Source organism: Python bivittatus, unplaced genomic scaffold, assembly GCF_059951505.1.
Source record: "Python bivittatus isolate LINGU-HERP-01145 unplaced genomic scaffold, Pbiv_v1 ctg000220_np1212, whole genome shotgun sequence".
In the NCBI taxonomy this organism is placed as follows: domain Eukaryota; kingdom Metazoa; phylum Chordata; class Lepidosauria; order Squamata; family Pythonidae; genus Python; species Python bivittatus.
In genome coordinates this window covers 36,640,208-36,657,774 of record NW_028277048.1, presented here as the reverse complement: position 1 = coordinate 36,657,774, position 17,567 = coordinate 36,640,208, and the positions used below count along the sequence as shown (strand labels likewise).

Here is a 17,567-nt window from a genome sequence, read left to right as displayed (position 1 = left end):
CCTATATTCCACAGCTTCTTTTTATGCACACACAAAGCTCAGTATATCTAGTTCCATATAGTTTCAAAACAACGTACAAGCAGAGCTCTTAATTAGCTGAACTCCCTTAATATTTCCCCCCTGAGATTCATCTGACTCCCACCCTGACTGTATTTAAAAGAGCCTTGAAAACATGGCTCTTCCCACAGGCCTTGGATTAGAGAGAATGATGGGCCCTGGATATTTTAATATTTAGATTGGTTGTTTTCTTCCAGACATTTTGAGGTTTTTAATCTGTATTTTATTATTGTTTTTATTGTATGCCACCTACAGTTGTTAGAGTTGGGCAGTCTTATGAATGCAAATAATTAAATACATTGCTGTAAAAATAAATTAGCTTTAGTATTGTGATCCCTTGCCACTGCTTTTTCTACAATTAGCAACATCCAGATTTTGGAATTCCTTGATGAAAGAGAGACTCAACCAAACACTTTCTTAAATGTGTTTTGAAGGTATTGTTGTGTTAGCACATGTAATTATTATTTTCCTTGCAGTTGTTAATTTTTCATGTAGTTTTGTTGCATTTATAGTTTGCTTGATTCTTTGCTATTATTGTAGTACCATATTTGACGGCCATTTGAAGGACTCTACTTGGAAAGAATAAATGATAGAGGTTCATATGATAGAGTAACCTCATTTCAACTGATTTAATTCTCTGTCATTCATTCATTTATATAATAGTAATAGTGAATTATTTTAATACTGGAATGCTATTGGGACTATTACCATTAATAACTATTAATATTGCATCAATGAATAGTGTGATATTTTTATTGGAATTATTTTAAAAGTCAGCTATTTTTAATTAACCTTATTTCACATGTTGTAGATACATATATCTATATAGGTGATGCCGACAGGCCACCTTCAATGTTATAAGTTTTGTCAGTCATTATGCCTATCAAAAGATTTATGCATATGTCAAAAATCTCAGAGTATCAATCAGAAGTTATTTTGAGGAAAGACTTCTCTGTGGTGCATCTGTGGTCCTCTAGACTCTTTTCCTCCCCATCCCAAAATTTGGGAGAAGCATTCCCCTGACATGTTAAATGCCTGTTGAAGAACTCTCTCTTTACCAGGGCTTCCCTATTTGAGTTTTGTTTTTCTTTTCCTGCTCCCCACTTTTTTAATGAGTAAGTTATTTTATATTATTTGCAATGTATTTATTTTATATAATTGTATTCTGTTGTAAACCTTTCCAAGATTTACAATAATTGGAAGCAGTATAAAATATTAAAGTGTCCAAAGTTGTCTTAAGTCAAGTCCTGCTGATTTCTTGGACATATTTTATGTCATTTTCTTTGCAATAACAATGTGGAAATGGTTTGCCACTGCTGCCTTCTACTAGGAAATAAATAAATAAACAAATAATCTGAAATCACATAAATCACAAAAGCAATATATAAACATTTTCTAAAAATATTAAAAAATGTTTGACTACTCAACTAAAAGATAAAGGACAATACAGATGCATCTGAAGTCATATTTCTCAGTTTCATATTCTAGGTTACAAACTCATCCTAATTAATAGTATTTACCATTGATTATGTCTATGCAAATATATCTATGAATCATAGGGAAGGCAGGGGAATAAATGCATTAACTGGGAGAAGTTATCTGTTCTCTTAGCCTGTACCTTATCCCCCTCCCATGGTTATGGCTTACATCTACAAAAGTCATTTGAATTGCTATGTTTTAACACATTGGTTAGATTAACAAATTGTTCTAATCTATTTTTTAAATAAGAAAAACAGCCTAAAAGGAAAGACTTAAGGAATTCTTCCATGCAGCTGCTCTGTTTAGATTTGTAGTGTCACCTCCTTTAAAATTTTCATTTCAGTTTTTAAAAACCATAATTATTGTTGATCAACCATTTCCAGTGTTTTGGAGTATCTTGACTAATTTAGAGAAGCAGTTGCCTTTTATTATCCAGGCTGTTGTTTCATATGCACGGTGTCTGCATCTTCTGTCTTGTAAGGTGGAATATGGAGTAGGTCAACAGGTATCCTTTGTTGCATAGTCCAGAAGTAGTAACATAACTACAAAGAATTTTCCCATGAATATTTGGGAAAAGATAACTCCTTTTTCCAGAGCTCCCTTTATTCTTCTTGGTACTGGGGTAACTATTAGGCCAGCGCTTGGCAGGTGAATAACATAATCCCCTCCAATTAGCAAAAAGACTAAATCAACTCCATTCTTTAATGGAAATATTATATTCAAGAACCACATATTAAGGCTTTATGCTGGCAAGATGGGAGTTAGCTGTTCCTAAAGCAGACACAGTCATTGTTGTAAATGTATCTCAGCTTTCCAAGACCATCAAGTAACCTACTAAGTATTCATTACTTTGAGAGAATGGATGGAAGAAGCCTAGAATGTAAACATTTGAGAATATGTATCAGTCGGTGATGTTTTGGGGCTGTAATGGGCAATCAACTGTTCTATATAAGGCTTCATTCTTGTCTTCAATAAAGATTCTAGTTTAGATAAATCATATCTTTGAGTCTTTTGCCAAGGCTAGCTGAGAAGTTGGACTAAGAGTTAAGTGTCTGGAGATTAGTGAGTTACTACCAAGCCTGAGCGTGAAGCCTGACACAAGCAGAATGAAGCTCAGGAATGGTTGGTTTCTGTTAAAGTAAGAGAAATCATAGAGTTAGCAATTTGCCTGGAGTCTGAACCTATGCAAATATCTTACCACATCAACTTGCAAGCCACAATCGGGACACTTTATCAGCTGCTCAAAATCAGTAGATGTTGCAGAGGAACTGGCTAACTCCCAGTGATGGAAAATAGAAATGGACCAATCCGTATCCGGGATGTTTGACGTGATCTCTTCAGTTTCTGTTTAGTATAAGGCTAAGAAAATAAATCTGGAATTATCACATACATACAACATTCTTGTACAAGTTCTAGCAAGGGAGAGGAGAGGTGAGATCTGCTTTCATCCCATACAAGCACAGAGCAGATAAGTATCATAAAGAGAGTATTAATTCCATTAAACAAACTGGCATTCTAGTAGTACAAATGTACAAATCTTTTATTTGTACAGACAGTAGAAAAGCCCATATTATTAAAAAAAAAAACAAAAGAATATTTATGCCACCTTAGATTCAACACTTTCCCAGGCGCTAGGTTTCTCTCACATATACAAACACACAACGCTGTGAGAACAAATATGTAACCTCCATTATGTAAGAAGTGATCTGACTGCTTTTCCATTTGTGAAGGCAGTTTGTGGAGAATTCTTTCATAGCAAATTTAATGGTAAAATATATTTCCCCTCCCCCAGACATTTTATAGTTCCAGAAGATTAGATCATTCTTCAAAAAGAAAGAAAAGGAAACTATTAATCTATGAACATCCAACCTGTTCTCTCTCTTGAATGTGTAGCTACCAAGATAATATAAAGACAGGCAAAGGAAATGGGGAATATATTTTAATTGCTTTTCATTCAAGGTGAAAGTAGTTTCACTATTTTGCAAATGGTTAGTTTATGCACTGTAGTCAGCTAGTCTTCAGAAACCAACTGTATTTCATTTTTTTTAATAGTAATTTTATTTTTTAAAAAAATTACTACAATGATAAAAAACTAATACAAACTAAAAAAATTAAAATAGAAGGTACAGAAAAGAAAAAGAAAATAGAAAAAATAGAAAAGAAAAAATAAGAATATAGCAAAGAAAAAGAAAGAAAATATATAAAGTAATGACTTCCTCATTCATCACAACACGTATGAAGAATTTTAGTAATGTATCACCTTTTCTTAAAGTACAACAAATGATCTTTTCTTCCCATATCCTATCTCTTATCTATAAACAAATTCTTAAAGCCTCATCATTTCAGAAATAACAGCATATCTATTTTAACCTTGATCAAATAAACCAACTTTATATTCCTTCCTTTTATTTTTAACAATCTTGATGTTTAGTCCCTTCAAATAATGTCCTAGAACTTGATTTCTTTTCCTTTTTTCTTTATCCCTTTTTACAAAATTCTTCAAACCTTTAACAAAACTCTTTTGTAAATCCAATATAGGAGAATTATCCAGGTCACTCTCTTGGTTTGTTATTGTATGTCCCTTTTAATTATTAAGACATCAGCCAGTTTCTTTTGTATGTCCAGTGTAGACCAGCTGTATGTTTCAAATATGCATGTAGTCATGCAATACAAGGTAAAATAGAGAGATATACATATCATATCTGAACCAATATAATAGTCCAACAAATACACCAAGATTGTACTTCAGAGTTTCAAAATCGTCATGCCTATCTACATGTAGATCATCATATTCTGCTGCTTTCATCTCCTTGAAGAAAGGCTGTTAAGACAGATTTAACAAATATACATTTGTACATGAAGAAACAGCTCTCAAGCTGTATAAGAAAGCTGTGCCTGCATGTATATTCTTTGCTTAATTGTATGCCAAAGATACAACAAAGCATCCTCCTACTGCTTGCATGCATGCATTATTGGAGGTCCAAGTTCAAGTCACCATTCAGTTGTGAAGCTCACTGAATTGTGTTAGGCCAATCCCCCTCTCATAAAGTTGTTATGAAAATAAAATGGGCAGGTAAATCTATTTGTTCATTTGTTATTTTAATTTACCTCCTGCCCTTTTTCCTAAAGAGAATTCAAGCTGCTAAGAGTCTAAAATAAAATGTGTAGAATTAACACTGGTAAAACTGGTAAATTATCAGTAGTATACTCTAACAGACTAGCTAGAAAGGAAGACCTCATTGATGAAACACTATATCCCATAGCTGGAGAGCAGCCTAGGGGAAGACATCTGACCCTTGCCTGAAAAAGGCATGTCTGAAAGTGAGCTCTCTGCAGCCAATCTCGATGCCCAAACAAGTTCATACTGAGTGGTTACTACCTTGGGTAGTCTGGCTCTAAGATGCTTCCATTTACAGAAATCTTGGTTGCTGTCTAAATCTTCCACCATTTCCAAAGGGAAGGCTGGAAGTCAATGTGACAATAAATGAATACAGAAACTGGCAAACAATTTTGGCTTGGGCGCTATAACTGACCCTCCAGCATAGTTGGATGAATGAAATCATGAATACAGTAAAGCTATAATTCTAAACACACTTAATCAAGGCCAACAGAGCTCTATTGTACATCATTCTGATGTCTACACATACAATAAATGTGTTGGATGTGTGTGTGTGTGATCTATTGAACTTCAGGATCATCACTGTTACTCTATTATCCTAGTACTGTGACATCTTATACATTCATATGGCAAAAATGCATACCACAAATCATTCTCCAGATGCTATTTCTCTCTTAGTGTTCCCATTTCTCTGTAGATTACTTATATAGCAGCCTTTTAATTATTGTGTTTTATGTGCACTACTTAGCTTTAAGTGTTCCAATCTAATGGTCCTATAGGTTTTTAAGGGTGGGAGTGATTTTAAAGCTGTATAAGTGGTTATGCAACATTTTCTTTGCTTTCTACTTTGATGTCAGGTTAGAGAAAGGCAATTAGAGAAAGGAAGGGTTTTTTTCCAAATCCCCCTAGCTATTTTTCAATGCACATCTATGCTGCTTTAAATAATCATATAATATTTATTTTAAAATGTTCATTATTTCATATCTGCAGATGTGTGCAGTTATGCATGCAATTTCCAGGCTTAAAACAAATGCCAACTTGAAATGGCAGCATGATTTCCTGTTTCTTCTGTAATTTCAATGCTATACTATGGTTTATGCCATATGCTTTCAGTAGAAGCTCAAATGATAAAAAAACATGTGATCCTTCCAATTTAGCTTATTTTTTCCACAATTTCAACACTGTACGTTGATTGGTGCATGACATACAATTTCATGATAACAAGTTCTGTATATTCAGTAACGTGGATCCACAGAGGAACAAGTATGTGTGTGTCTGTGTATATATGTATATTTATATATATAATATTTGAACCCAAAAAAATAGCACAGCACTGCCTCAGAAACAAAGAGATTCCTCTGTCAATCCTGTAATCAAGTAATTCTGTGGTAGGTAACTCAGTTCCAGCAGTGCCCTCCTATTTATCTTCAGTGGTGGGGAAAAAAATCAACACAAAACCCAAGAGTTTGCTTACTGGAATGCCTGAAAAAAACCCTGATTTGTATTTCTTTCGGAAATTAGAGCAAGGAGTCAGTTGATAGTAAGTAAAAGAGAGAGACTGGAGTCACACTGGAACATGGAAAGCTTTGAAACCCAACAACTTTTAAAGGAACAACCAAAACTCAGCATTCCACATTGGATTCCTCATTGTAATGGAGTACAGGATGACTGGTGTATGCCCTATGGGAAACTTTTAAATCAGGTTTGTCTTCCTAGGCTAGGTTACTGCAAGGAAAGGTTTGAGAGGCCACATAGGGATGGATAGGAAAGTACAGAACAAGGAAGGCAACCTTATATCTTTGAAAAATATCCAGTGCTAAACCCATCTTTCTTTCCATCCAGAGCTATCACACTGGAGAATACACTGGTGATCTTGTCAACGGTGGCACCTGATGCTGGAAGGTACTATGTACAAGCTGTAAATGACAAGAATGGGGACAATAAAACCAGCCAGCCCATCATGCTCACTGTGGAGAGTAAGTGCCCTTTTGGGTGAGAAGTGGGGAAAGGGCTTTGAATCCCAGTCGACCGATTTTCTGAAAAAGTTCATCTGTCCTTTTAGCAGCGGTATGGGAGATCAGTTCAACCAGTGCAGGAGAAAGACCGTGCGCCTGCTCCATGTGCCAGCTCTTCTTTGCAGCGGCAGTGGGAAAGCAAACTACAATGTCAAGCTATTTGTCAATATCTAGTGGGAAACAAATATAACGGAGTTATTGTTATTCCCGTTAAACACCAGCACCAATCCTCCTGACTAGACCCATATTATTTTAATATTATACATGAAGCAGCTAGTATGTCATGCTTGAGTCCATACAGGAGGAGTTAGGACTTTAATTTATTTTAGCATCCACTGAATCCTCTCAGAATCTGCTTATAGAGAAATATAACTTTTCCTGAGAGAGGGACACCTGAGTGATCAAGACATCAGCCTCTGAGAATTGTAGATGAAGCGTCTGTTCTTCAGAGAAAGAATCATAGAGAATCTAACAACTGTACACCTGGGAAAATCTGATGGATAGAGACTACACAGGTGCACACAACACATGGTACAAGGAATTGGCAACCTTGAGCCAAGTAGTGTTTCTACTACCTTTCAAGTGGTCCTGGTGAAAATTGTGTTGCAGAAGAGAATGGCTGGGAATGGCTTTGCCTTCTTCCCCAACATAGTCAACTCCCAACAGTTGGCCAAAGAGCTATTTGAGGGCCTGCTGGGGAAGAAACCTTACGCAGAGTCTTTCCTCCACATTCTGTTTCCAATTCTATCTCACGACCAGGGGGTGGGCAGAGTGTGTCCAGATGGCAACAGAACCAAAGATGGCGGTAGCATTGACCATAAAAGCAAATCTGCGGGCTGCGCATGAATGATGGGCTGTATGTTGCTTGGACATGTCCTAGAACTTTGAGCCACTGCCTGCACTTGACAATGCAACTGGTTGTTTTTATTGTGCTTTCTGCAAAAAAACAAAACAAAAAACATGTATAAGATTGCAGCCTGAATCTCTTGTTGCTTTAAGGATCTAGAAGGGCTGTGTGAACAAATGCAGGCCACAGAGTATCAAGAGGCTAGCACAGTATGAATTACTTTAACCTAAATGCTACAGCTAAGTGGGAGGTGGGCTAAAGAAATAGTTTACGCCTTGCTTATTTTCTGGTGAACCAATAGTCCCTAAAGCTCAGTTTTGTCGCCAGTGTCTCTTTGCACCTAGCTTCTCTGATGCTTCTGCTGGCTCGGGCCCAAATTTAATTTGCAGTAAATCTCTGGTAAAGCGGCTGGTGCTGACTAAACATTTCTACGGGCTCTGAATTTATTTAGACACTTTGGGCCATAGCTATGAGAGCTAGGAGGCTCTCATTACATCACTAGCTTAGATCCCCATTCCAGTCCCTGCATCAGCTTCCTGGTACCAGAGTGTTTGGCTGCAGAACTGAGCATGGGAATCTGCGTGGGTATAGCCTCTGTAAAGTCTCTAAGGGAATTCTCCCAGTACATATGGATCCTCTTTCCCTCTGGATGATGTTTGTTTCACAGCTGTTTTATCTCTCCCAGATTTGGCTTTATATCCCCTTCCCCCTCTTTGCACCATTAATTTGAAGAGCTGTACCTCAGAGTGTAATAAACACCATAGTGCATGCCTTTATGGATTCAGCTATATCAGCAACTTGCAATTGTAGTCAAGAAATGGAGGAACAGGGGGGAATTATCACAGCAATTATTTTATTTTATGCACTTACCCTGTTGCAGCTTCTCTTGCTGCTGCTTTCTCTCTTCCCCTCCTTTCCTTTCCAATGCCAATTGCCGATGCCCAGCTACAGATCACAGCAGGTGGCAGAATTTAGCAGAAGGTTATGGGGAAGGTAGGTATGGAATCTTAATACTGTTTTCAAAGATTTCAGCTCTCCAAGCTGCATGGTGGAAGCTAAAGTCCTGCCCTGTAAGACACCTCCATCTTACTGACTTCGATGGGGGAGCTTGGGTATGCTGCATCACTACCTGAATGGGCAAACCAATCTCCAACCAAGTCTGATGCATTCTCCCCCCAACGTGCCAATCTCACACCTTCAGGCATCGATGTGCCTCAAAAACTGCATGCAGAACAGAAAGCACCATTAAGCGGCACTTGAAATGCGAGAAGTCATACTGTCTTCTGCTGCCCGCTTTGTGCTTCTTTGCCATTTTATTCTTCTGAATGGGAGTTCTAAGAAAAGAAATAGGGTCTCTCTGTTCACTGTCAGGAAGAAAGGAAGAGTCAGTACAGTGGAACAGTGGAGCAAAGAGCAGAACAGGAGAAGGAAAGAGGGGAGAATTAGAGATGATTGGCTAAATGAAATACAGGAACTGCAGCTGCTGTTTCTAGTCCCTACTAAGTACTTGGTACAGTGGCCTAGTGGGTGAACAGTCTTGGCCCAGGTAAGTATCTTACCTGGAGATAAATAGTAATATGGTAGACTTACTACTTCAGACTTCTCAGGCAGTATGATTTAATCTGCTGTGGTTACTGTTTGCACAGTAAAACCATGTTCGGCTTCAACCAGCCATAAGCAAGTAACTAGGTGGGGCATTACTACTCCTGACTACTATAATTCTCTCCTGTCAGATTTCACCAGTCACTTCTTACATACTTCCAAATCAATCTTTCCAATTGCATTCCCACCTGATATCCTTCCAATGTGTTATAGCTACAACTCCTGGAATTCAAGTTGTGGGAAGTTGGAAGAAGCTCAACTAGAATAAAAGCCATATTTTGCAACCAATAATTGTGTCTATTTTCTGAGCTCCCACCTTATCATGGCACAGGCATATACTTAGATGGGTAAATCATGGATGCATCGGACACTTGTGCAAGATGGCTGCAGAAATACTTTTGGATAGAGTCAAAGCTCATAGGAGGACTAGTGTGATGGTGCTACATGTCACACTGGCATGGCAAGAAGAATGTTGGGGATATACAAGAGTGATGCGGCATGGTGCTGAATCTGGAAATCTTATAGGTAGAATAGCTATGTGAGATGGAGAAATGGTAAAGCTTTGCTATACAATGAAAATCAGTTCCAAAATTTGAGTAAAAAAGTATACACAATGAGCATATATATAAACAGTGAATATTTCTGTGTAACACATGAACTACTATCAGGTATACCATTTCATTTTTTTGCAGATGTAGGTGGCCCAGCTGACCCCATTGCTCCAACCATCATTATTCCACCACGCAACACTAGTGTAATCTCTGGTACTTCTGAAGTGACTCTGGAGTGTGTAGCCAATGCTAGGTAAGTCTGCCTGACTGTTATGCTCTGTGACTTGTGACTCTGAATTACAATGAGGGCTCATCTATATATCCTATGTGCCATGCCATGAAAACACTCCACTAACTGCTTATCAAGGACATGGATGCATGTCTTCAACCTTCTCCCAGCCCACTGCAAATTCAGCATTCAGGCATCTTTTCTTGGTCTGCTTCAGAAATGATGTTTTTCAACTTCTGCCAGCTCTATTGTACCAAGTAGTCATTTTACAGTAAATCATTCCAAGATAAATTTTGGGATGGAGGCCTGCCTTGCTCCAGTTGGCCACCTGAGGCTCTTGTTGGCACCCCCACCCCCACCCCCGATGCCCAACCGCAGACTTTCACAGCCATTGTTGAGTGTCAGGGTTTCTCACTGTACCAAAAGGCCTCTCTCCTGGTTCTCTTACCAACCTATTGAAAGGGGTCCATCCTCACAAGCTTCTTTGCTAACCAGGCCACTCATCAAACTACACATCATCTGGAAGAAGGGTGGGATTCCAGTATCCAGTGGCATCAGTGACTACAACCGGCGGCTGACCATCCTTAATCCCTCCCTAAGCGACAGCGGCTACTATGAGTGTGAAGCTGTGTTGCGGAGTAGCAGCGTACCCTCGGTGGTTCGAGGAGCCTATCTCTCTGTGCTGGGTAAGAAGGGGAATCTTTGTCTAAAGTGACCCAGTAAAGGAGCTATTCACCAGTTGGGCAACCACACCAGGCCAGCTGCTGCCATGGCTCTTTGCCTTAGCACTGCTATCATCAGCCACTCAAAACATTTCCCTAATCACTAAGGGCAGCTTTTCCATCTGTGATGCGGCATTAGCAATTCCTTAAAGTCATACCCCTGCTCAGGCTCTGTGCCAGGTGACCATCATTTTTTTTAATCCCCTAAATGCAAAATCCTATATGATAGTAAGTCAGACATTGCACTTCAAATGGCTTAAAATGATGGTCTGACATACAGGACATTGCATTTGGATAGTGAAGATTCAGGACAGGATGTTATTAGTTTTGCTGTCTTTACAAATCTGAGTCTAAAGACTCACTGGGGTCATGTCCCCCCTAGTCACTCTGAGTATATCTCCACATATCCCCCTAACTTTGGCTTGAAGATGTGACCCTAATGTTTATTTAAGGATACAGCTGTCTTCTTGCCCCTATTTTAGAGCCAAGACCAAGCTAACTTCGGGCTTTTCTGATCCAGTGTGGAAGTAATGTTTTCCATCTTGTCCCAACACAAGTTTTCCTAGGTGCACAATGTTTGGCACTTTGGTGGCAACTGAACTAATGACACTGCGGGGGCTGGGATATGCCCAATTCCTACTAGCCACTTTTAGCTGATATGGACATGCCCCTTCCTCTCCAATCACCTGCAGTGAATAGTGGCTGCCTTCACAACTTTCTTGTAACCTGCTGACTTCAGCCAGTGCTATCTCCATGCACAACCTATGAAGTCATATTCTACTCTCCTAGATCACTTACATATGATCAAATCCTAGAATCCTACAATGAAGTGGCATAAAGGCAATCAGAACTAATTCTGAATGTTTTTCTAATGTCCTCCTTCCCTCACAGCATTTACTTCTTAGTTTTTGCCTATCCCACAGTTTCAGCTTCTACTGATCAGTACTCCCAGAACCCATGTGGTTGCATGGAAGTTTCCCCTTGTAGATCCCCCATGTAATCTCAACATGCCCCAGAGCAGTCTGGCAGGTCAAGTAGGACTCTCTTGTTTCAGCCAGTGCCCCTCCCATCAGCATAATCTGCCAGCAAGCCATGCAAGAGATGTAGGAGAGAAGAGTAAGCATCATCTTCTTCCCTCCCAGCTCTGCTACATTGTCTGCTGACCTGCTGGAAAAATGGATGGAGCAAGAAAATCTGCAAGGAAAATTAGTGGATAAGATAAGAGTCAGGATGGATAAGAACAGTTCCGAAAAAAGGATAGGCAGAGAGCCAATATAAGAAGAAGACTTAAACAATGGAAGTGAAATGCACATTAAACATAAATGTTCTGACTGAAGGGATCAGATAAGTTAGAGAATGAGGATGTGTCAATAGATAAGGATCCAGAGAACAGACTCAGGCTCTTGGTCAAAGGTTGCCTCCTCCCCAGCCTCAGCCCACATTAGGTGGAGGGTTTGATAGAAGTCTTTCTTGCTGATAGGAAATCCACAGATCATGGCACCTTAACCTGCCCTGCAATAAAGTGTTAGAACAGTTGACTACTTGTTGGCCTTATTACAAAGGCAGAATAGTGACTGGTTAGGCAAACAGCAAATAATGTTAGCATATTTTTATGCCACCTTAAAGACTGGAGGAAAGCACGCAACTGGTTGTTTGAATGTGTCCATAGTATCTTCTAGAGTCATCCGATCATTGTTGTGCCAAAACAACAATAATGAGGGCAGGCTCAGTGATGCTGCGAAGATGCTGCACATCACTAGTGGGGAAATGAGTCTCGCTGTAGGTCCAGGTCAGGGTATGTTTGTTCTTTAAGAACAAACTTAATAAAAGCCATTCAGCAGAAATCATTTACAAAGATATAGAAACATCTTATATGAAATTATACTGTGAGGCCATCAAACCCGTAAGAAATTGATACCAGATCTTACGCAGAAATCACTCCCATTTTCAGCTACCCTGTTTTTTTAGCTAGAGATGTCAAGGATAGAAGCTGAAAAGTCTTGAATATAGCCATGGCATTTCATTTTAAAAATTCAGTATGAAGAATGTTTGGCTGGTCCTATGTCCACGTTCTCTTTTACAGAACCACCTCAGTTCACCAAGGAACCAGAAAGACACATCACAGCTGAGATGGAGAAGGTGGTGCAGATTCCATGCCAAGCTAAAGGTAATTTTCTCTAGCTCATTAGGGTTTGTTCTGATCAATTTAGTTTCATATCAGAATAGTTCATCTTACAACCCTAGCATCTGCTGCATTGGTAAGTCAAATGAACATTTTCCATCATATCTACATTTGGGAGATTTCAATAAAGAAATGTATGAGGAAAGTGTTCAATACACTCACCATTCACAGGTAGCTTGCATGTATGTGTGTGTGCGTGCATATGCAAATTTCTGTTCCCATTGAGCTGCAAAAAAAAAAAACCATGAAAAGACTAAATAGGACACACTGATATGTCCCTTAATCTATAGGCAAACAGATAGGGACCCCATGCTGAATGGCAGCCTCACTTGCATTAGCACTGAATATGTCACTCCCTGAGCTTTCTGTGAAAGGAGCAGAGATTTTGACGGCTTGTGAAAAGGAAACGGTGATCTTAAACCACAAGCTAAAGGCCTGAGTTTAAGGTGTACCACACATTTTCTATGAAGAGACTGACAGGGTTTGGTTTGGTTTTGTCACCTGAAATCCCAAAAGTTGTTATGGGAGCTTTTGTTTGTTTATATATTTGAGAAATCTAAATATATTGTCTTTCTGTAGATAATGTCCAGGTGAATTGTAGCAGCAGGGCCAAACCTATAGGATGAAAGGTGGGAGGACTTCACTTTCTCCTCCCAGAGGTCCTCTGCTTTTTATACTCCCTGGCCCTGCGCTCCTGCTTTGGTGTAGCTGCTTGGTGTAGTTCCAGCTGCCATGACTTATCTATTTGGGGGGTGCCCTTGCCAAGCAATCCCCCCCCTTAACCCTAGCATGTAAGAAGGAAAAAATCCCCACGGCCTACAGCCTTACATGCCAGTAGAAAAGGAGAAAGATAATGAAAGTGGAATAAAATCTATAGAGTTGCCTCCTGATCCTTATAGCTTTGGGGCATGTGCTGGGGAAATCAGCTCCCCTCCTTTGGGAGTTGGATCAAAAGCACCATCTATCATTCAAGAGCAACTTTATTAAAAATAAGAAAGAAGGAAAGCTAAACATTCCTTTTTGATTTGAGGTAGTTGCAAATAATCAATCAATCAATTAATTAATTAATTAATAAGAAATAGGGTGATGTTAAGACAAACACAATAAACTTCAGATCTAACAGTTATCAGAGACAAATATTTATTCTTTCTACCTAGCACACACATTAGAGTCAATCCAAGGTCTAATCATAAGTTGTTCCTGGCTAAAAATATTACCTATCCCTTAGAGATGAATAATCTATCCAGCAAACAGTTCCTTGCTTGGGTTTCCTGGATATCCTGAGTCTTGTAAATTGCAATCTCAAATCAAAAGCTTAGGATCCATTTTTATCTTAGCTTCTTTTTTTTCTCCTTTTTCCTGATGCAATTGTGGCCTCGTGGATCACATTCTCAGATGATTCCTGAGAATCCCAGCTGCTCTTCCTCCCATTTCCCCAGACGTCTCTCTCCGCCTCTCAGGGCTTGGATTTAAAACTACTGAAGGTCGCAGGGTGCCTTCCTGTATATGTGTGGCAGAGCGTACATCTGTCCCTCTAATAATGTAGAATCAAACCAGAGGATATAATGTGGATTCCCTGCCTGGGGTGCAACTGCCAATTTTGTTGTTGCTGGGTGGCATTACAAGGTGGTACATTTTTTTAAAAAGGTAATAAAAATAAGAAAGAACCACAATGAATAAAAGCAACAAATTAAAAACAGCAATGAAACTCAACTATCAGAATAAAATCCCATTTTCAGCTTTTCTTAGAAGGCTGAAAAAATAAAAAATACTATCACTGAAGGGGGTTCTAAGTGAGCCCTTCCTGGGAAGAGAATTCCACAAAGAGGCTTTCAGTTGTCTCTTGCCACATTTTGGATGGCAATTGTAGAAAGATCTCTGAAGATGACATTAGTGCACAGACAGTTCTGGAAACAGATCTTTAAATGATCTTTAAAATAGGGTGGGAAATATCTCACTGTCCTTTCTGTGTTTGAGCACAAACAACATCACAAAGCCTCTTAGAGCACAATGCATCTTTGATTTTATTGTTGATTTATATATATATATATATTAAAAAAAACCTTGTTTCCTCTTTGAGATTATTAAATCAAATTTGCTGTATCATTTGAAGCAAATCTGAAATTTTTGCAGAACATTTGATCAGGAACTTAGAAGGGGAAGGAGCAAGGCAAGCTTGTCTAATTTCATTTTCAAATTCATTCAATTTGATCAATGAGCGCCACAATGGGGTCTTCCTGAAGTCCAGTGCAACACCGATGGATCCTGAAGAATGCAAAGATATGTTTTTAATGTCTCTTGACTGTGACTCGTGGTTTAAGAAATACAGGTTTCCAGAAGGGAAGCTGAATGGATTGGTTAAGTAAGGAGGAGGAGGAGGAGGAGGAGGAGAAACATATATTTGGCAGAATGCAGCAATATGAAAACAATTAACAAACAAAGCCATGTGTGTTTAGGAGTTAAGTATCATTCCAGTACTACCTAATGGACCTCTCTGTGGCCTTTCTGTCTGCCTGTTGGTTTTAAATTTTAAATAGTTCATCTTTAAAGTTCCTTTTTTGTACTTCAGGTGTGCCTCCACCTAGCATGTTCTGGTACAAGGATGCAGTGCTACTTGGAATGGAGAAGTTTGCCCGTTTCACACTGCTTGCTAACGGGAGCCTGCAGATCAGTGGCCTAGTACCAGACGACACAGGCATGTTCCAGTGTTTTGCCCGCAATGCTGCTGGTGAGGTGCAGTCTTCCACATACCTGGCCGTCACTAGTAAGTGTCAGCAAGTGCATTACTTCTAACTTGCTCTGGAGATTTCCACATCTTATCTGCAGCACCTACCACTAGTGGTACTTGGCAGGGAAACATGAGTAATTAGTAGTCAGAGACTCCTGCATCTCAGTAGCGTTGCAGGAGGAAAGAACCAATAAAGGAAATGCAATATAGGAAGGGAATGTTATTTTGATGGAGCAGTGTTGATCTTCAAGGGAGGAAGAGATGTCTTTGGAGAGCAGAATGGGAGTTTTGTAAACAGCACGTTCTCCCGCTGTTTCACTGAAAGTTGATTTCCACAATGCAAAGCATGGCACAGTGTTCATTATTAACCGTGAGTCAAAATGATCTGTGATGTTACATGGGGCTGTTTCTGAACTATTTTATTTCAGTTCAATTATGGTAGACTTTGGGGTGGAGGTGGGGTGCCAGGGAAATAAAAATCAATGTCATGTTGTGTTAAGAGTTTGGCAGTTTAAAACCCTTCCTATAAGCTTTCTTCCCATCTCTCCCTCATCACAGGCATTGCGCCCAACATAACCAGAGGGCCCTTGGACAGTACAGTGATTGATGGAATGGCTGTGGTTCTTAGCTGTGAGACTTCTGGAGCTCCCAGACCAGCCATCACCTGGCAGAAAAGTAATGGTGAATTGAGAAACTATTCATGCTTTGGGAAAGCAGGAGTCAGGCATGCAAGTAAACTCTCTTGACTGTAGCTCAGTGGCAGAGCATGTATTTTGCAAGCAGAAGGATTGAGGCATCCCTAGTTTAAAAAAAAATGTTATGGGACTCAACTTCTGTAATGGTATGTGGGAATGACCTTGGGAGACTGGGCCCAGAGACACTGCCTAGGGAACAGTCAGATAAGAGACAGCATAGTCTGCAGCTGGACAATGGGCTGGGCAAGAGACTCAAAAGAGAGCCTCCCTAATTTCTTGGGGTGTGAAGAAGGCAGGGGGAGAATTGCACTTTCAGACTTGCAAGATTCTGTTAATGTAGCCTTACAATAAAGTAGAATTAGCTCATCTGGTCATGTTTCCTGTCTGGTCCACCTGGTAAGGCTGACAACTTCTTTTCACACAATAGAAACTCCCCTTTTTCTCACTCCCTCTGAACTCCTTTGTGTGCCCTCAAATCTGTGAACAGGTTTGGGAAATGCAGGGGATGGATGGGGAGAATCCATTTCTGTGACAGATGCTATTTCCTCAGTGAAGGACACAATTGAACACCAGCCAAAGGGTCTTGTGTGATGGGAAAATCCACTCATTGAGTTTCAAGCGGGCCGGAATGATCCATGGTGTGGTTTGTCTTAATAACTTCATGCGTTAGTAGCCTCGTTGAACCTATAGCACCTTTGTGTCTTTTAAAGTTATTGACTTCCATCTAGTATGGTCCTTACAAGGTACGTTTGATCAGCTGCACTATGGAATACTATGTCCTGTATCTACAGCCAAATATTTAATCCTGTCTGGAGCATATTGTTTTAGATCAGAGACTTTATTTCAGAAATACTAGTCCTACAATAAGATACCTCTGAGATAAGAGGAAAAAGAAACAGAACTGAGAGCAAGGGAGATGTGGAGATTACATTTCAAACCATTGGAAGAACTCGGGTTAAGCTGCTAAAAAATTAGCCATCTATGACTCATATTCGTATTCACTGCCTGCTGATGGGGTGGGATTAAGTGGGGAAGAAAGATTCATTCTGACAGTATTTGAGGCACAGAAATGAGTAAATGATCGATGAAAGAACAGAAAGAAGCAGGCAACCCATCATTTCCAGATGTTTATAACAGCTCCAGCCCACTTGACCAATTGTGTAATGGTTATGGGAATTGTAGTTCAAAATATCTGAAGAGCATCAAGTTGTCCTTCCCTGCAAAGTATGAGAAGATTTCCTACTGACCCAAAATCTAGCTCTCTGCTTCTAGGCAACTCAAACTTTCCCTAACTTTCTTTATTATACCTCCCTAAGCTACACAGAAAAAGTTGATGCTCCTT

The 17,567-nt window shown here is 39.5% G+C and overlaps 1 protein-coding gene across 7 annotated transcripts in view; it reads left to right on the top strand.

Annotated features, from left to right (window-relative positions):
• Positions 1-17,567, top strand: part of SDK2 (sidekick cell adhesion molecule 2) — a 365,800-nt gene that overhangs the window by 275,745 nt on the left and 72,488 nt on the right. For 5 of the 7 annotated variants that reach the window (XM_088138346.1, XM_088138350.1, XM_088138348.1 and 2 more), the window contains 6 exons: positions 6,497-6,630; positions 9,811-9,922; positions 10,394-10,584; positions 12,704-12,787; positions 15,372-15,566; positions 16,089-16,211. In XM_088138346.1, the coding sequence (XP_087994472.1) occupies positions 6,497-6,630; positions 9,811-9,922; positions 10,394-10,584; positions 12,704-12,787; positions 15,372-15,566; positions 16,089-16,211 (839 nt within the window). The remainder of the gene's footprint in view (positions 1-6,496; positions 6,631-9,810; positions 9,923-10,393; positions 10,585-12,703; positions 12,788-15,371; positions 15,567-16,088; positions 16,212-17,567) is intronic. The other 2 variants (XM_088138347.1, XM_088138345.1) reach the window with 1 other exon arrangement.